This window comes from Gopherus flavomarginatus, chromosome 19 (genome assembly GCF_025201925.1).
Source record: "Gopherus flavomarginatus isolate rGopFla2 chromosome 19, rGopFla2.mat.asm, whole genome shotgun sequence".
In the NCBI taxonomy this organism is placed as follows: domain Eukaryota; kingdom Metazoa; phylum Chordata; order Testudines; family Testudinidae; genus Gopherus; species Gopherus flavomarginatus.
In genome coordinates this window covers 16,381,839-16,402,376 of record NC_066635.1, presented here as the reverse complement: position 1 = coordinate 16,402,376, position 20,538 = coordinate 16,381,839, and the positions used below count along the sequence as shown (strand labels likewise).

Sequence of the window (20,538 nt, the reverse complement as noted above, 5' to 3'; positions counted from 1 at the left end):
GAATCATAGAACATCAGGGTTGGAAGGGACCTCAGGAGGTCATCTAGTCCAACCCCCTGCTCAGTGCAGGACCTATCCCCAGACAGATTTTCACCCAGATCCCAAAATGGCCCTTACAAGCCTGTGTTTAGCAGGCCAATGCTCAAACCACTGAGCTGTCCCTCCTTCCTAATGCTCTAGCCTTTCCACCTTTGGAGCTCTGGGTTCAAATTTAGAAATAGGGCCAGTGAAAATGAGATTAATGGTTCCTTCCTAGTTTCTAGCATGAAGTGAGTAAACTGTTTTGGCGTGAATGACATAAATTGAACAAAGATAACAAGGGACAGGACAGGCAGGCCAATCAGTATTTAAGGCACACAGCAGAACAACTAGAGAGCCTAGCAAGTCCTTCACTTTCATGACCCCAAAATTCTATTTTAGTAGCGATTACTGTTTGTCTATCGTCTCTGATTTCTTTAGAGCTGTACTTTATTGCCAAGACAATACTTAACAGAACTGAGGTTTCCAAAAATCCATGGATACAAACTTAGCTTGATTGCTGCAGAATTTAGCATAGACCACAGGAAGAAACACAAATACACTACTGGATCTTCAAAGCGGATACCGCATTTTAAATCTAGGATGCAAAGTATATCACATATTTAAACTAGCATCCAATTTCACTACCAGCGCCAACGACTAAGCGTATCAATATTCAGATTGGAACAGCAAAAGAAAGCAGAGAAGGGTTAGCCAAAAAAATGTATTTAGTTTCATTGACTGAAGATAGAACACACAGTAAGAAGCTTCAGAAAATTATGTGATAATTAAAACTGCTTGAAAGATTAGTTCAAATATATGTAGGCTTTAGCTGAGCAGGAGGCCTCTTGAAGGTATCTTTTCTAAACATGGAGCAGACTAATGGCACACAGTCTGGTCTTCATTCTGAAGGACTGCTTGAAAAATATTGCTAGCTGGTTGGAGCATCTGATCCAGTTCTCTCTTCCTCAACCATAGGAAAAGTTAAGTCTTGCTATTGAGTACAGAACATTGATATGAAAAGACTCATTCTTTTATTTTTGCACTTTATGGAGGGATTCACTTGGAAGTACCGAGTCAGACTAATAATTTTTGGGCAATTTTCCATAAAAAGTGATACTAAAAATGGTACATGGCTGGTATTCCCTCAGAGACCTTTCCCACTCAGCTTATCCAGAACACCTTGTCCAGTTCTCTGGGAGTCAAAACACTAAAACAAACTCCAGATTTCACTACTCAGGTCCCTTTATTTGGCACACAACAAATATGGTAAGACTCAAGTGAATGGGGTGGGTATAGGGCATGCCACACATCCAAAGTTACACACATATATATATGTACAGATTACACTGCATTTACTATACACACTGCACCACATTTTTGCATTGGTTTGGTTAGTCTGCAGGAACCAATCCTGTGCAGCATGTTCTCTCCATGTGCTGTTCATGTAGAACCTGAACTTCCATGTTCCAGGTTCATCTTTGCCCACTGTTGGTAAAGGGTTCCCTGGGTGTTCTCCCTCTTATCTTAGATGGCTCAGACATTCTGTCTTTTTCAACCTAATGATCTGTTTACCTCTCTAATTTTATCTTCCAAGAAATGAAGCCTCCTTCCAGGTTTTAATTGCTCATGTCAGGCCAGGCCTCAGCTACACACATCAGATACAATACCGAATTTTTGTTTCTAGTTGTATAGCTTACATTCTTATTTATCAGGACTCCTTACAACTGACATCTATCATGTGGCTGATTTATTTTTGAGTTGGCACTATTAATTTTTATGTCCATTAGTGTAAGTATAGGCTACTCATTCTCTTGTTCTGGTAAGGACATGTTCACATACTATTGGCCCTTTAGTGAGCCCACTCTGAGTGCTATCATGATGGGGCTGATGGTTTGGAAGTTGATCACCCATGAAATTTGCTTCATTTCTTCTCTTTCCACTTTTTCAAAGTAACTACAATTTCTCGCCTTGCCTGTCCCATAGGCAATTTTTATTTGTCCTAGGATCCATATTTAATAATTTTCCTTTGTCTCTCCCCATCCCCCTTTGTCTACTGCACTCTATCAAATTAGTCGTCAATGTTAATTTAATGAGGGTGAAGTTTCAATAATGTTTTAGTATATTTTTCAAAGTGATTCCATGCTCTGCCTTGCTGCATTTCACAAAAACAGTATAGAGGGAGACTGTTCATTTAATGTTACAAATTTGAGTTTGAAAGGGTCTTTTTGAAGTTTGGTAGGAAGGTCTTCTTGAATCTTTTTCTGTCCCTTGACTTTAACCTGCTGCCCACAAGAACTCAGTGTTAAGGAGGTCCTTCATCCACCCAAGAAACACTGCAAGCTACATCAAGTGTCAGTCAGAGGGGGAAAATATGAAGGGAACAGTCCACTCAAGCGAAGCACTCCTTACTAGCCTCCAGGGGATGTGCTCAGGAGATTAAGTCTGTAGGACTACCATGAGGCCAAAGAGCCTTTTTCAAGCCTTTTCCTTCATGGTTCTTGGCTGATAATCTTGTATGGCTCCTGGCTTTTTCTTTTTGTTTTTAAATGTAATTTATGAGCTGGCCACTTGCAAATGACTGCACCATTCACTTATGCAGAGTGTCTGAACAGATCCTGAAAAGAATCTAATGCCCTAGGTTTGTTTTAAATGTTTGTTCGTTTTTCCCTCTTCCAATATTGCTCTTCCTGGTAGTACACATTCTAGCAGAAAGAATCAGAACACCTCCCATCACTCTGGATGCTGTTCACTGGATACCTCTGCCCAAATGTCCTCTTCTGTCTCCTCCAAGGCTGCAAAACCTTGCTTCATTAGTTAAATAGCATGCTTATGCAGCTGTACAGAGAGAACCTATTTCCCAGTGATCAAGTGCACCACTTACAAAATATATTCCACTTGGTTTGGAGAGCAGACATCCAAGGATTGCCTACAAACCCAAGTCTAAGAGGTCATGTGTTGGGTTGTACCCCTAGCCTAGCCATATGCACTTTTTCCACACAGTCCATTCCCTCAGTGACTGACACCATCTGGGTTATCCGATGAAGTATTACTAACATTCTTGCTTTCAGACCTTGTTGCCCACATTCCGCCATCACCCTCACATGCAATGTGGATGCTCATTTCAATTTTGTTGGTAAACTTTACTGCATTTGAAGTTTATAAAAAAAAAATCAGTAAGTTAACTGGTACCATATTAAATGCACAAAATGAAGCAGCAATTTGAGTCAATGTTAGACTAGACACTCTACAAAGTTTCTGTAAATAAAAATTCATAACCATTTTCAAAAGCATCCAATAAACCAAACATAGAAAAACTTACCATATTGTTAACATTTTTTAAGATATTAGTGAGACCACTTATGACCAGGGAAAACTTGTACTTGGAAATGTTTATGAGACATTCCTTATTATGTTCTGTGCTGACTTTGGTGTGGGTATTCTGCTGGCCAGCTTTTATGGGAAGCTGCAAAAAAAAAAAAAGGGGTCAGGGAGTAGCATTACTTAGTATTTGTATTAAGTTAGAGATTTACAGTTTTACAAGAAGGTTAAGATTCCTTGAGGCTTTATAGATTATGCTGTAAAACATTCTATTAAAGATAATCTTACAGTAACATTTCATTATATTTCTCATCTTTTTCTGTTAGGGACATTTGCAGGAAGCAAAAATCAAGATTCACCTGTTTTTACCACTTATTTCTCAACTAAAGCCGAACATCTGCTCTGTGATAATTTCCAAACAAACCAAATTCAGTGTCAGAGAAGTATGATTACAAGTGACTAAGCAATGAAATTGAACAAGCACCTAGAGACATGTCCTGCTTTCACAAAAATCTTAGCAAAAAAAGTATGTCTTCTGTAGTTATGAAGCTACACATTGACTTCAAAGCCTCCACTGAAACTTTTGTCAGGATAAAAAGTATGACAACAGGATAAGAGAAATTCAGAGATCTATCCTAGGTGACAAACTCATTCAGGTCTAAGAAGCATTCCAATATTCACTGCAATTCCATCTAACTGTTCCAGAAAGTTATCCAACAGATCCATATCCATCAACAAGCAGCACAGCAGCATTGTGTGAAACTACAAAATCAGGCATCAGGCAATGTCATAGCCACTTGCACAAGACCAATAAATTTCTAACGCTTCAGCATGTTTTAGTATACATTAAATCTATCCCATTCTGAGGCAGGAAAATTCCTTGAATCACACTGAGGTGTTTAGCCTTAACACACTTCTTGCAAAAAGTTTAGACCCAATCTTTACAAGTTCCATATCTTTATTTAATAACAAATGATGAGAAAGGAACTGTGTGTTTCAGCTAAGGAAGGAAATTCAGACATATCCTAAGGCTAAGATTGTTTTCATAATCTAGAAGATGGTCACAAAATGTGTTAAACATGTTTTAACTAATGTACTAGCAAACACATTCTAGAAAAAACCTCTGTGTAAATTAGTGAGTTTTCCTGTCTCAGACAGGGATAGATATAAAATATACTATAGCATTCTGAGGAGCCAAGGGGTGACCATGACCAGCTAACATTTTAACACAATTTGCCTTGTATAACTAGGTGCAAAGTCATATTTAAAGTTATGTTTAACTTTATTTTAAAATGCTATCACTTTTTTCATCTAGACATGCTCTAGTGGCTTCAAACAGAGACTACAAAACCAATCCCTATCTTTGCACCCTCCATCTTTCAAAGAAAGCTTTTTTTAAAACCATCCATTTTATACACTATGTTACAGCAGATTACATTGTGAAAAATTACCCTGTATAGCTGGTATCTTTCTATGACAGAAGTATAACGGCATATAACTAACTGCACAGCACTAGGAACACAACGCTAGCTACTGGTTTAAAGCTGTTCCATTAGGAAATCCTGATTGTCAGACAGAGAAAAAAAAGAAGTACCATGTCAAGTACTGGCTGCAAGCACATTCCACACTAATCTCTAATATTTAAGATCTAGTAAAAGATCTTAAATAAGACCAAAAGTTTCAGCAGTGTCACTAAAATAATGCCATTGCAATCAAATTCTGTAACTTTTGGATTGGAAATGCCATTCTTTAGATGTTCATTTGGGGAAATGCCAGGCCACCTCTCCTCACTAAAACTAAATACTACAAAATCACTCAAGTCAGAAGGTGTTTAAGAACTCTTAGAGAAATGTTGATAGTCTTAAGGTACAACAATTCCCTAACAAAGAGGGAATCGGTTGCAGTATCGACAATTATACATTTTACCTTCCCATTGTCCTTGCTTCACTATTTAAGAAAATATTCATATTTACATTGCAGCAGCACACAGGCTCCAGTCAGGAACGGAGTTCCATTGTGCTAGGTAAAAACGTATATGGAGACTAGGTCCCTGCCCCAAAGAGCATGCTGCTGAACATCTCCCTGCTAATCAACAGAAGATGTCCAATAAGGATATGACTACTGTGCATTAAAGCCCCACAGCTGGCCCATGCTAGCTGACTTGGGCTCACAAGGCTTGGGTTGTTTAACTGCGGTGTAGATGTCCAGGCCTGGGCTGGAATACAGCTCTAGGACCCTGCAAGGTGGGAAGGTCTATCATAACCTTAGTCCCAGATTTGGACCTTAGCGTCCAAAATATGGGGGTTAGCATGAAAACCTCCAAGTTTAGTTACCAGCTTGGACCTGGTACTTGCTGCCACCACCCAAAAAATTAGAGTGTTTTGGGGCACTCTGGTCCCCCTGAAAAACCTTCCCTGGGGACCCCAAGACCCAAATCCCTTGAGTCTCACAACAAAGGGAAATAATCCTTTTTCCCTTCCCCCCTCCAGGTGCTCCTGGAGAGATACACAGACACAAGCTCTGTGAATCCAAACAGAGTGACTCCCCCTCTCCGTTCCCAGTCCTGGAAACAAAAGCACTTTCCTCTTCACCCAGAGGGAATGCAAAATCAGGCTAGCAAATCCAACACACACAGATCTCCCCCTGATTTCTTCCTCCCACCAATTCCCTGGTGAGTACAGACTCAATTTCCCTGAAATTTCCCAGAAAAGAAAACTCCAACAGGTCTTAAAAGAAAGCTTTATATAAAAAAGAAAGAAAAAATACATACAAATGGTCTCTCTGTATTAAGGTGACAAAATACAGGGTCAATTGCTTAAAAGAATATTGAATAAACAGCCTTATTCAAAAAGAATACAAATCAAAGCACTCCAGCACTTATATTCATGCAAATACCAAAGAAAAGAAACCATATAACTTACTATCTGATCTCTTTGTCCTTACACTTAGAAACAGAAGATTAGAAAGTAAAACTACTTCTCCAAAGCTCAGAGACAGCAGGCAGGCAGACAACAAAGACCTCAGACACAAAATTCCCTCCACCCAAAGTTGAAAAAATCCGGTTTCCTGATTGGTCCTCTGGTCAGGTGCTTCAGGTGAAAGAGACATTAACCCTTAGCTATCCGTTTATGACAGGGTCTCAGAGCCCAGTCTCCAGCCTAAGCCCGGACATCTGCACCACAATTCAACCGCCCCTTTGCCTGAGCCTGTGTCAGCTGGCACACACCAGCAGTGGGTTTTTAACTGCAGTGTGGACAAACCTTGAGATATTACCTCACCCTCCTTGCCTAATAACTTAGAGGACATTTTAGTTGTATACACGTAATTGATATTGAAACTTTTGGTATGTCTAAACTTTTCTGACTGACTCAAGTCAGGTGCTCAGTTGGCAAGATAAATCTGTTTCCTCCCATCTTTTCCGTGAACCAGATATATAGATTAATGCAAGTAAAGTTTTGTGATCGTAGATTTAACAAAAATTAAATGTTACGAATTCTACAACAGTGAAAGTTAAAAATTTCTTCCAATCTTATTCAGAAAAGTGACTTCCAAAGAAGATCCTCTACATCAAATAGTAAAAGTTAGACCTGAGAGTAACTATTCCAGCACAGATGAGAGAAAACTCAGTAACTCAGATATTAATCCTAATCTGAACACTAGATACTTTGTTTCAAGCTGTACTCAGTAAATTCTTCAAAGGTCACAGACCAATCATGTCCCTTGTGTGCAGTTTACTAGCGTCAGTTAAAGTATCAGACCACATTAAAATGTAGGAAGAAGTGCTTTGCTGAAATTCACTTTATGGAAGCTTTATATTTAAAAAAGACAACAGATTAGGAAGACAAGAAGGCAATCAATGCATCTATGTTTCTGAATTATACACACACACTTTAGGATTTCAAGCAGACCCTAAGTATCTCAATGTCAATTAAAAATATCAAATATTTAAAACTTTACTCTCTTCTGGTTTAACTGGATTCTACTCGAACATTCCGAGATTCTGAAAAACATAGATGTTCAAAGAGATGAATATGGCTTGAAAAAGGATGTGGACTGGAAATCCAGTCTCTCAAAATGCCACAGAATTTAAGAACTAAAGGAAAAATGCCAGCCAGTTAACATGTCTAAAAAACTATCAAGTGCTTAAAGGTTTTTGGTTATCACTGAATAAAGCTGTAGTATCTTAACCCTTCATTTATCATATTAAAATGTATCAACTTCCTTTTAATACATCAACAGTGAGATAAAAAGTTGCATTTGGTCTGGGTATCTAAAACTTTGGATCAACTGATCTAGTCATCAGAGAATGTCTTTAAACCCTGAGAAGTTTTATGTCATGAAAATTATGACTCTTTCCTAAGTATCTTGACATGAAAGTCTGCAATACAATTCTATATGGAATAAATGTTTAACAGCTGTACCATAGCCTGACTTGATAGTAGATGTCATTGTACCTGCTCAGTGCCTGAATGCCAGCAGGGATAAGTAGGGGTACAAAGGAAAATGTACACACAGAAAATAATGAACATTAGAAATGTATTTAATCCCCTCCAAGTTGGAGGTGGCAATGACATTTAATTTTTCAGATCAATGTTCTGTTTGATGCTACATTTTGAAGTTGTATGTTTTTTGGCCTACTTGAAAAATTAATCACCATTAGTTTTGAGAGTTTCTTGGGGGAATGTCATCACTTTGCACTATATTGTTTTAATGTCATACTGACTTGAACTTGTGAGATGGCTTAAAAATGGGAATTTTGATCATGGTCTAAAAGCTTAACAGAAGTTGTCTCTTTCATTACTAAATTTTTTGGAGTTGAATACAAAGCCAAAAGATGTTGATAAACTTACACTACATCACAAAACACTGAGCACAGGAATGTCAAACCAATTAAATCAATAGTGATCAAGGCTGGGTCTACACTTCAAACACTGCAGTGGCACAGCTGTTCGTGCTTCAGTGAAGATGCTACTATGCCAGGAGAGCTTCTCCCATGAATATAGATAAATCCACCTCCATGAGAGGTGGTAGCTACGTGGATAGAAGCCCTCCTGTTGATGTAGTTGATTGAGAGTTAGGTCGGTATAACTCTGTCACTCAGGGGTGTTGACTTTTCATACTCCTGAACGACAAGGGGCATGGCTACACTGGAAACGTCAAAGTGCTGTCGCTGGAACGCTCCTGCGGCAGCGCTTTGAAGGGCAAGTGTGGTCGCACACGAGCGCTGGGAGAGAGCTCCTGGTAATCCACCTCCACGAGGGGATTAGTGCTGAGCTCTGGGAGCACAGCTCCCAGCGCTTGGAGCCTGTTTATACTAGCGCTTTGAAGTGCTCAGACTTGCTGTGCTCAAGGGGGTGATTTTTCACCCACTTGAGCCAGCAAGTTAGAGAGCTATAAAATATAAGCGTAGAAAAGCTCTTAGTTACACTAATGCAAGTTTATAGTGTAGACCTGGCCCAAGTGTCATTTATTTAATAGCCCTCTTCTCAGTACAGATCATTCTTAAAACATTAAGGAACTAAGTGAACTAAAAAATATTAAGGGGAAAAAAGTGGTTGGGACCAATCTTTCCTGAACCCTCTCTTCTGGCCTTTAAACAACTCAGTCTCAACAAGCTCATCATCAGAAACAAGCCCCTCACAGACCAGGATACACCAAACTCAACACAGCACCAGAGCCTGACAGAACAGATGCAAAATCTGTAGCTATATCTCCATGATACAATAATCAGCAGGGATCCTAGAAATCAGCTGGCCGTGGAAAAATGTTGAATTTGCTTTTTTTTTTTTTTTTTTTTTTAAAAAACAGAATCTTTAGTTTTTACATTGTGAAAAAATTAAAACACATACAGTAGAACCCCGTTTATCTGAGTCTCCATTATCTGGCTCACCATATTAACCGAACCAGAGCTGACAGCCTGAGCCCTGGGTAGTGATGCTCCAGGCTCATTATTGTGGCTAGGGAAACTAAAGTTCAGCATTTCATTTTAATTGCTGAAAAATACAGATTTTTGTGTGTGTTTTTTAATCAGATACTTTTGGTTTTTTTAAATTATGGAAAACTAGGATCTCTGATGATCAATACCTCTGCAACACACCTGTCAAGATCCATGGGTCCCACACATGCCTATCACAACATGTGGTGTATCTCATCCAGTGCTTCAAATGCCTGAACAAGTGAAATCTGACAATCACTGTGTTATCAAGTAAACTCACACAAAAAAATGATAAGAGACCAAAGACAGTCTATCACCCTGGGTAAGTACTTTTGACAAAGCGATCACTCCATATTTGACCTCTCAGTCCTCATCCTCAGAGGAAACCTGTATAAAAGGCAAGCCTGGGAATTTAAATGTATAACTCTGCTGGACTCTAAAAACCATGGACTTAACAGACACATTGACTTTATGGCTCATTATAACAATATAAACAATTGCCCTCTTCATTTTAAATGATCTCCTACAGCACGTCCCACCTTGCGTTTAGCTCAGATAATCTGGTTACTTTCTCCAGACCTGAAGGGCTCTCTGTAGCTCGATAGCTTGTCTCTTCCCCCAACAGAGGCTGGTCCACTAAAAGATATTACCCCACCTATCTTGGGACTTATATCCTGGAAGCAACACAGCTACAACAATGCAAACAATGTATATTAATGTCATTACAGGAATAAGTGAAACTAAAATGCTAATAGTTAAATATTTTCTTATTATACAAAAAATATAGCTCGAGGGTTAAAGCAAGAGGCTTCCTACAATGCTTTTATTTTCATTACTATAAGGAAAATAAGGAAAAAGGGAAAAATGTAACATGAAGCATACCTCATCAGACTGAATCCTGAAACTAACAACTTGCACATTACTACCCACCCAACTAAGCTACAAAATGGACATATTTAAGCCCAAACATAAGAGAATGGCAAAGGTTAGGAGGGTAACGAATCTAAAGGAAGACACTGATCTAAGCAAATGCGACAGTTGCCCTCACTGATCTGAAGAAGAGGGCATTAGCACTTTGGAAGAAGCACAGTTCCTATGCTCTATAAGTTATTGTACCAATTTAACTATATTGGTAAATAAAATAAATACCAATGTAATCACCTTTATAGCAGTACAACCATATGGGCTTGCACTGATTTAATCAGATCTGTTTCTAAACTGATGGCTACATCAGTACAAAAATTAAGTACAGAAAAGCACCAAGAGGACTAGAATATTGAACTGCTCACTATAAAAGGAACAATGTTGCTAGTAGTTCAGTATTTTGTCCTCTTCTGTGGAGATGAAGATTATGACAGAAAAAAACATAGGAAGATGACACTAGCTGGGTCATACCTGTAGTTTTCTTTCTATTCAGACTTTCGAGTTCTTAACCTTAAGCACCTCATTGTAGGAGGCAATCAACAGGAAAAGCCATAAAGTAGTTTTGTAAGGAAGCCTCAATAATAAAATGCCAGGTTGTGTTGACAACCATGATAGAATAATAGAAATGCAAGACTAGCTAGTGTCATCTTCCTACTTTTTTTCTGTCATAGCCACCAGTTTAGAAACAGATCTGATTAAATCAGCGCAAGCCCATAGGGTGGTACTCCTGTAAAGGTGATTATATTGGTATTTATTTTATTTACCAATATAGTTAAAGTCCAGCTTGCTGCGGTGAAGGCAGGACCAAGTAAACCTAGACCATCTCTGACAGGTGTTTGTCCAACCTGTTCTTACACACCTCCAATGATGTGATTCCACAAATTCCCTTGGAAGTCTGTACCAGTGCTTAACTATCCTTTTGGTTAGAAAGTTTTTCCTAATATCTAACCTAAATCTTCCTTGCTGAGGATTAAGCCTATTACCTATATCCACTGAAGGTAGGATAGGAAATAACAATTGATCACCATCTTCTTTATAACAGCCCTCTGCATATTTGAAGACTTATCAGGTCCCCCCCATCAGCCTTTTTTCAAGATTATACATGCCCCGGTTTTGTTTTGTTTTCCAAATAAATAAATAAATAAATAAATAAAATAAAACAAAACAAAACTTTCCTCATAGGTCAGGTTTTCCAAACCTTTTATCACTTTTATTGCTCTTCTGGACTCTCTCCAATCTGTCTATATCTTTCCTAACGTGTGGTGCCCAGAACTGGACACAGTACTCCAGCTGAGGCCTCACCAGTGTCGAATAGAGCAGGAGAATTACATTCCATGTCTTACACATGACACTTGTGTTAATACACCCCAGGATATTAGGTTTTTTGCAACTCCAACACATTGTTAACTCATATTCAGTTTGTGATCCACTCTAATCCCCAGATCCTTTTCTGCATTATTAATACTACCGAGTCAGTTATTCCCCATTTTGTAGTTGATCATTTCATTTTTCCTTCCTAAGTGTATTTCTTTGCATTTCTCTTTATGGAATGTCATCCTATTGACATCGGACCAGTTCTCAAATTCAAAATGACCCTGACAAATTATAATTCTGTCTCCCAAAGTGTTTGCAATACCACCCAGCTTCATGTCATCTGCAAATTATATAGCTACGCTCTCCAGTCCATTACTCAAGTCCTTAATGAAAATATTGAATAGTGCTGGAACCAGGACTGATCCATAAGGGACCTCACTAGAAACACCCTCCCAGTTTGAGGGTCAACCATTGATAACTAGTCTGAGTACAGTCTTTCAATTAGGGATGTAAATATTTTTTTACAGCACCACGTGCCCATTCAGCCCACCACACCCGGCAGCAGCAGCCAGCGGCGGCCTGGGCCCTGACGATGTCCAGGGGCTCAGTGGAGTCTCCCGGGGGGGAGGAGGGGTCTTGCAGGGGTGGCGGGGCAGCAGCTGCTCTCTGAGCAAGAGGATGTGCCCAGCCAGGGTCCCTGTGCTGGCTCCTGGCAGGGAGCGAGGCACCCAACCCTGGAAGCCGGCGCTGATAGCCCGAGAGTACTACGTGTTCCGACTGCTTCCGGTCCATGCTGTTCCGGGCTCCCGAGCCATTGCCGTGCGAGGTCAGCTCGGCTTGTCCTGCCCTGGGCGCTGCCGCTGAGTGGGATGAGGATAGGGAAGAGACAGATTTGTTAATGCACGTGGAGGTTGGGAGCACAGCCGGGTGGAGGAAATGACAGCGCAAGTAGGGATGTAGAATGTCCCAACTTTATTTTGTCAATCTGTTTTAGATGTTAAAGGCAATATATTAACAGTAAGATAATTAATCGGTTAATTGGTTAACCGTTTAATATTTTACATCCTACTTTCAACCAGTATGTTTTGTTCTAATATACCAATGTAGAACATAGAAAGCACAACTCATCCTGTACATCAACTACAACATACAGTAAATACACAAGTCTCTTGAAAGCTTCATTGGTAGATACTTACTTGCTAACACAAGCTCTCCGATGATCAAAACTTATACTCTGACCATGCAGACAACTTAAGTCAATCTAATGTAGACCGTACACAAATGAATTTCCATGCCTAACTTCTAAAATTCTTTCTACCTATTTATGATTTCTGCTGACTCTGCTATGATTATTTTATCATTATCAAATCTGTCCAAGAATCTTACAATTCTTAAGAGATAACAGAAATTTGCTATGGGCGGGGGAAAACGTTCAGTCTACACTGGGTCACTAGACTGTTAGCTTTTTATTTTATGCTTCCAAAAGACAGACAAAATATATAAATCTTGAAAAGCGCTGAAGTTGGAAACCAAGTCTCAAGAAAACAGAAGCATGCAAACAAAGTCAACCCACTTATTCACTACTTCTGAATTAAGTTTTGAATAGATTTTGTTATTTTAATGATGCAGGAGATGCAAATTCCCCTTGCAAACTGCAAAAGAAAAGCAATGAGGTTCTTCCAACTTTGGCTTCATAAAAAATAAAAGTTCAAAACCCCTTCACAGAAATATGCTATTTAAAGAATAAAATTGGTCAGATTCACAGATGCTTAGCAGCATAAACTGCCTGCTACTGGTATCTTAGAAAATACTCCTAAAACACCATTTCAATACCTTTTTCCACATCCCCACAGAACGTCACATGGTAGTTTACTGAAGGCTTTAAGCATTAATGTGCTATAAATTAACTGTTCCACAAGGGTGCCTGGCAGCCTTAGATTGTCTGGCCCATTTTGTATCTACAATAGTATATACCACATGGTCTGCCATGCTGCTCTAGAGGATGATCACAACCTTCCCTGTGCCTTTGACCCTGTCCACATGCACTCACTTTTTTTTAATCTGTCTCCTCTAGCAAGGAAAGAACTTCATTCCTTTCAAAAGTGCCACGCAGTAACTTCTCAGATTTAATAGTGAAAAACCAAAGTATTTATTTGCAATTTACAGAAGAGAAAGTACACCGATATAAAAAGGCATTTAAAAACATACCGGTACTTAACAGGATCTCTACAGTTAAATCCTGAAAGACGGCTTTAAGACTTAAAAGCAGATTCAACTGAAGAACTTACACAGCTATTGCATTGTTCAGAGCAGTGTGGTCTCTGACAACATACAAAACCATAATATTTTGGGGAGTGGTATCCCATTAGAGGAAGAAGTGCCAATATCCTCAGATACCTTAGCTAAGGGACTCTCCTCTGCTATGCAGATGTCAAGTTATTAAGAAAATAAATATCTTTTCTAAGTGTGCCAAAGAAACATCTGCATTTGTTCCACATACTCTTGCTTAAATACACAAAAATATACAATCCTTTTTCCTAAAACATATATGGACACTGATATCAACTGTATCTAATTAGAAATTGAAGGCATTGATTGGAATATCTTGGAAATGTGATCAAGAGATTCTACTAGTTTTAGATAAAGAAACTTTCACAGTTCTTCGTTTACCTAACAACTGATATTTGGAATAAAGACAAGGTTTAATTATTTCAGTCTAGCAAAAAGTTTACCTTTAACACCTTTCCTTTCAGTGTTCCTGAAACACGTGTAAAGTTCATTAACACTTTAAATGGAAAAAGTGACCATTTCAGCTTCCGCATGAAAGTCAGCCTACACTACACTGAATTTCAAGGACTAAAACGTGGACATACTAAATGCAGCCTGGCAAAAGCTCTGAACTATAAGCCTGCACATTCACAAAACTAACTATTTTCATTTAAAAAAAAAATCACAAATTTCAGTATTGCTAGGCCCATGACAATACTCAAATAGAATGGATATTATAAGTAGGATCTTCTGAAAAAAATTTCAGCAGAAAACTTTTTGAAAACAAACAAATTCAAGATTCAACTCCAAGCCCCTCTTCAAGTATAAACTGGCTGCAGTCTTTCTCCTCCCCCTTCAAATAAAGGTACTGACATCTGGAAAGAAAATTTCTAGTGGAAATGCAGTAATGACAATCCTTAATAGCATGCATACATACATATGAAAACATCTGCTTATTCCCCTTCTACAGAAAGATCTACAAGAACAGATTTTATGGCAACACATGGCTGTTTTGGGACACAAGGGAAGAGATAAAAAGTGCTCTCCTTCAGTCAGTGTCAGTGTTGTCTGGGCCTGATCCAAAACCCATAATGTCAATGGGCGTCTTTCCACCAACTATAAATGGGCAGAGGATCAGGTCCTGAGAGCTCATAGTTCAGTAAAATAATCTTGCAAGGTAGTACATGGCAAAAAACAATGGACTTCAGAAAATATTACTTTGTTCTATTTATTAGTAATGATATTTTAACAAAAGGGATAACTTAAAGTCATATGCTGTAAACAAATGTTACCTTTAGCTATATTACTAACACAAAATGATTCTATTCTACGTAGGTTCTTACATTGCTATGATCACTATAGCATCTGAGGACTGTCCAGCAGCACATTAGTTGACACAACTAACACATGCCTATCACGTGTGGAACGTTCTCTCCTATCCTCTCTCCAGAGGGAGACTTGTGCGTGAAGTGTTTTGGATCAGGGCTTGTCTTTAAATGCCCATGCTGCTCAGTGTAACAGGCTGAAGAAGTGCGCCTTGCAGTTGGCATAAAAAGTGAGGGTTTGTGATGGTCCTTAGCTCATAGACGAGTTCATTCCAGTCTGAGAACAACCCCCAAGAAAGTTATGCATTCTACACAGACAAGCTTTACCTTTATGGTAGAAAGTTCCATTGTGCCTGAGGAGCTGAGTTTTCTCAGAATGTTTTCACATGTCGTTTGTTACTATTTGTGGTCGCTTTGCTGAGATGCAAAAAAATAATTCAAAATTAATCCATGAAATCAGGTTCACTTTCAGATTCTTACTGCTGCGACGGATTTCAAAAACAGCAAGATGATATTTATTTGCTTTAAAAAACTCTTAATTCTGTTAGTTCTGAGTTTCATAAAAGCTCATTATAAATGTGTGACTTTTGTTGATAGTGTCCATTTACCTATAATCCATTTAATAAAGGGTATCTTTCCTTAATGTATATTACAGAGAGAAAGAAGTCGCTTAATTTTTCTAACCGATCCTACTGCCAATACAGGATTCTGCCCGTACTTACATTTGGTAGGTTTAATACAGTCTAGTTTTAAATGCCTCAAGTAATGAGGCTGCCATTACTCTGTTTGAGGAGACTATTTCATGATCTAATAGGTTTTCCCTTTAGCTACTTAAAATGTGATATGCTCTAAAAAATGCTTTGAAAATAGTTTAAAAAACTAAAATTCAAAAGTAGACTGACTCTTCTATAGAAAGTTCTAAGATTCATTTATTTTAGGGAGGCCTTATTATGTTCTGGAATATTTGTTTGTTTATTAATGGTTATTGCACCTGCAGTGATTAGAGGTGCTTTAAGTTTCAAAAACATGAAAGATACAAATGACATACTCCACCCTAAAACTGCTTGCCAGTCACCAGTATGCCTTAGAAGACCAAATGTTAAAAATATACGAAACAACAAAAACCAGAAAAATACCCAAATTAATAAGATGCAAAACAAAACAATCCAATACTAAGCAAAATGAATGAGCCTTATATCGGGGCCCGAAGCTTGCCCAACTTGGGCTCTGGCAGACCACCAAGAAGAGAAAATTACAAAAGCAGAGATGCTTGACATGAAAGCACTGCTGTCAAACCTGGATAGTTTTACCAGAGCATCCCAGCCGATCTCAATTATTGCAATGGAGAACTGAGAGAGTCTCATCTTATATCTGGATCCTAGACCACTCAGGCAATAAAAATTTCTAACAAATAGGAAGTCAGCATACTCCTGAAATCTCTGCACTATGTACTCTGCTATGTACTGGCCCCACTCATGTGGTGGGAAGTTGCTTTTTGCTGGGAAGTTGCCAGCTGAAGGCTCCAGGTGGTCTTGAAGGGGATCTTGAAGTAGACCACATTACAATATCTGAAAATCAAAGGTGATTGGGGGTGGGAGAGAGCAGCACATAGCTCTGAAAAATTTATTCAGCAGCCAGATGTTGACTGACCTACAATGCAAACCCACACTTGCCAGTCATTTTAATCATACTGGATCACAACCACAACAGGTGTTCTGGTTAGCAAAACATTTATGAAAATAAACAAGAGCGGACAAGTTTGCTCTGATTTTTTTTTGTTTCTTTAATATAGGTTAGTCCTTATTGTTCCATAAAATACTGTTTTAGTCACTTTGAACTAATAATTACAAGAGTTTTTATAAATGCATGGAAACACTGTCTAGGTAACTACATCTATCTTTCACTGAAATCCTATTTTGTAAATTTTTAAAACAAAACCTGAAAACAACAGCAAAAAAGAGTTTTCCATTTTAGTCAACGACAGAAACGTATTCCTGGTATAATATTCAGTGTTAGTTCACCTCCTTCAATGATGATATCAAAACGTCCTGTACACACAAGTAAAGAAACCTGAAAATACATTACTAGCACTGTAAAAAAGGAAGTGAGGATTTTATGCATTGGACTGCAGGCACTGTACTTCACTGAAGAGTTATTCAAACTGGCTTCTCAAATTAGCAGCTGCTGGGCAGTCAAAGATGCAATCAGGGGATCAGCGTTCACTGTTGTACCATTATTAGCTGGTCATTCACATAGCTGTTTTAGTAGCAGTTCAGGGACTAGCTAATTATCTATCCATAATTCATAGGTAATAGCTGAAGAGAAAGTTAAGGGCGTAAGAATGCCCTAACAGATTTGCTCTGAACTGCATTCTAAAGTCACCTTTCCAATATGAAGATCACTCTCAAAATGGGCAAAGCAAATGAGAAGAAGTCTTAAAACTTGAAAACCTCAACATGAAATAAAGTAAGGTGGAAAGGGGAAATATTTCAGTATAATATTTTAAAGTTTCAGAATATTAGTATATCATCCAGGCCTCTTTGCTTTATCCATAAGTGTCTTATCAAATTTGTAAAAAAACAACAACTATAAGCTTCTTAAAACAGACGGGAATTACACAGTGAATTGATTTCAATAGTCCTGTAAGACATATCTATCATGCAAACTGGAAGACAATTGCAATCAACATTCTCTTTAGTACTTTTTCAACATAACTCCAGTGTTCCAGCTAACTCACAATTCAAGGGCTTTGTTTCTACCGAAGTAGGAAGGGATTCCTCCTGCATACCTACACTTAATTATTCCATAAAGTGTATAAGAAAATACTTGCTTAAAAAGATCAAATCTAACTCCCAACAGATGCTGCCAAGCCCAATTCCACAATATACATAACAAAGCAAACGATAAAGCCTAAGGCCTTTTAACACCAGTACACAAAGAAATGTTTTCCTGAACTATTGGGGGCACAATTAGTACCATTTCTTTTAAACTTACTGAAAATAAATGCTCTATGATTCAAGGTAAGCCAAAACGGAGTTCGTTTACTGTGAAAATAACAGGCCCCAAAGCATGCTACATCATAGCTCTTAAAAATCCTCAATTTTGACTGCTTAAAAAAATTAAATAGAGAAGCTCAAAGATTTTCTTGCAAAGAAACTATATTCATTTGTTTTAATTCAAAAGAAACGTAAAAGCGAAAGTCTTATCTTTACAAGCCCCCAATCTTTTCTGCAGTTTATCAACACTAGATAATACTGCTAAGAAATATTTAGAGCCAAGGCAGATGAACAGAATGCAACCTCTATAATCAGCTTCATGTTTACTACAGATAAGTATACACAGTGGGGTATCTTATACTCTCCCCCAAATCACATGATGGATCTAGTCAAGTACAGCAAAAGGAGAAAACATAGAAATAAATGGGTCAACCTAAACCAAGTCCTGGCTTACATGTCAGAAAGGCATTTGGGGGAAGAGGACGGAATGTGCATTCTAAGAACTAACGTTGAGACCAACTCAGAATGTCTGTGCAGCCATGTAGTCCCAATGAACAGTCTCTCCATGTGGATCAGAGAAATATCTACAGTCACAAGCCCCAGATCAAGAAATTGATTATTCTTCCTTCCAACCACAAAACCTTAAGTGAAAATTCTTTCCAAAGGCACTGACTCTTATAAAGAAAGAGAAACACCTAACTCTGAAACAATATACACTCAGGACCCTCCCCCAACCCAGCTGCCTTTGTTTGGTGTTTCCAGTTCATTCAGATGCAGTTTCATATAAACATTCACTTTATCCCTCCCCAAACTCCTCACTTTTGAAGCTTTAATCCCCTCTTACTCTAAATGACAATGAGACGAGTTACATGAATAAAAATTAACAACAACCAAAAAGTTTAAGTGTTTTTTCCAGAGAGGCTGGGGATGGAACCGACAAGGAAAAGTACAACTAAGATAGCTCCCCCCTTTGTATTTAGAGGAAACTAACAACGAAAATGACCATATAACTCAGGGGAGCCACCCCACCATCGGGGCTGGGATTATCCATCCGGAAATGAGTGGGAGGCAATTTCACCAGTAAGGGGATAAGATGACTTGGAAAGTGGGATGGACAAACAAGAAGTACCCAGGCCCCACCCTCCGATAAACACTGTGCCCATCATAGTGGCAGCATCTAACCCCAGGGGAAAGTCACTGCTGCCCATCCCCCAAATCTGTGAAAAAGAAGAAAGCAGAAGCCCCTCATGTCCTCTCCCACAGAGTCTATGCTAGGTAGGAGCAGCCTCCACTAAATATCCCCCCCCCCCCCCTCCGTACCACAGCCTATGCCCAGTGCGATGTGGAGCACCCACCCAGATCCTCTCCACCCCAGGAGAGAGGCCCCCCATGCCGCCTCCCTCCCACTCCCCACCCTCGGTCACCCCAGCCTGGGCGCTGGGGTGAGGGGGGCAGCAGGGAAGCGACAGCCCCTATCCGCCTCCACAGCGCTGAGAAGCGGGGAAGGAAGCAAGCCCCCAAGCCCACTGAGCCGAAAGCAGCCCCCGGCCCGCCCATGGAGGGAGCAGGCCCCTTGCCCAAGAGGGAGCGGCGCCCCCTGCCCACGGAGCAGGCATCGCCCCCGCCCCATCCTCCCCCCCGGGAGGCAGCGCCCGCCGCGCTCCCACCCGAGACCCCTCAGCCCACTAGGCCCCCTCCCCCAGGCAGCCCCCTCCCTCCTTCCCGTTACCTGCTCGTCGAAGCGGTTCACCACGGCCTGCACCCACTCCACCGGCTTGTGGGCCGCCATGTCCCGCCGCCTGCCCGGCCGGGACGGGGGGCGGCTCCCCGAGGGGCGGGAGGAAGGGGCGGGGAGGGTCTCCGTGTCCCTGTCTAAGTCTCGGGTTCTCAGCTCCCCGCAGCCATCAGAGCTCCGAGGCCGCCATGACACCACACCGGAAGCAGGAGCCCAGTCCGCCCCCACCCCCAGCGGAACGTACAGCCGGGAAAGGGGAGGAGGGGGCGTTTGGAAAGCGCATGAGCAGGGTCAGCAGGGCCCGCACGCATGCGCTGCGGGAGCGGGAGCCAGCTGTCAGTGCGCATGCGGGAATGGGGAAGTTGCGCGTGCGCAGTAGACAGGGAAGAGGGGGCACGCGTGGGATAAAGTGCGCATGCGTCTAAATGGGGCTGAGGGAGAAATAAAGTAGGATTGTGTCCCCCAGTCCTGTCGCTGAGTCTGCGGGGGGCTCTGATCTCCTCCCCGCCCAATCCTGTCAGTGAGCCTCTGGGAGCCCCTAACCCCCCCCCAACCCTGTCACTGAGCCTCTGGGGGGCTCTGATCCCCTAACACCCCCCTAGCCCTGTCACTGAGCCTGCGGGGGGCTCTGATCTCCTCCCCGCCCAATCCTGTCAGTGAGCCTCTGGGGGGCTCTGATCTCCTCCCCGCCCAGTCCTGTCA

General features: G+C 40.3%; 1 protein-coding gene across 4 annotated transcripts in view; it reads right to left on the bottom strand.

The window, feature by feature from the left end:
- NF1 (neurofibromin 1) overlaps positions 1 to 20,132 on the bottom strand; it is a 169,467-nt gene extending 149,335 nt beyond the window's left edge. For 2 of the 4 annotated variants that reach the window (XM_050929617.1, XM_050929620.1), the window contains exons 1-2: positions 19,831 to 20,126; positions 3,341 to 3,484 (exon numbers count right to left, since the gene is read on the bottom strand). In XM_050929617.1, coding sequence (XP_050785574.1) covers positions 3,341 to 3,484; positions 19,831 to 19,890 — 204 coding nt within the window. In that variant the 5' untranslated portion in view covers positions 19,891 to 20,126. Of the gene's footprint in view, positions 1 to 3,340; positions 3,485 to 15,432; positions 15,523 to 19,830 lie in introns of all 4 variants that reach the window. The other 2 variants (XM_050929619.1, XM_050929621.1) reach the window with 2 other exon arrangements.
- Between the last annotated feature and the right edge of the window lie 406 nt (positions 20,133 to 20,538).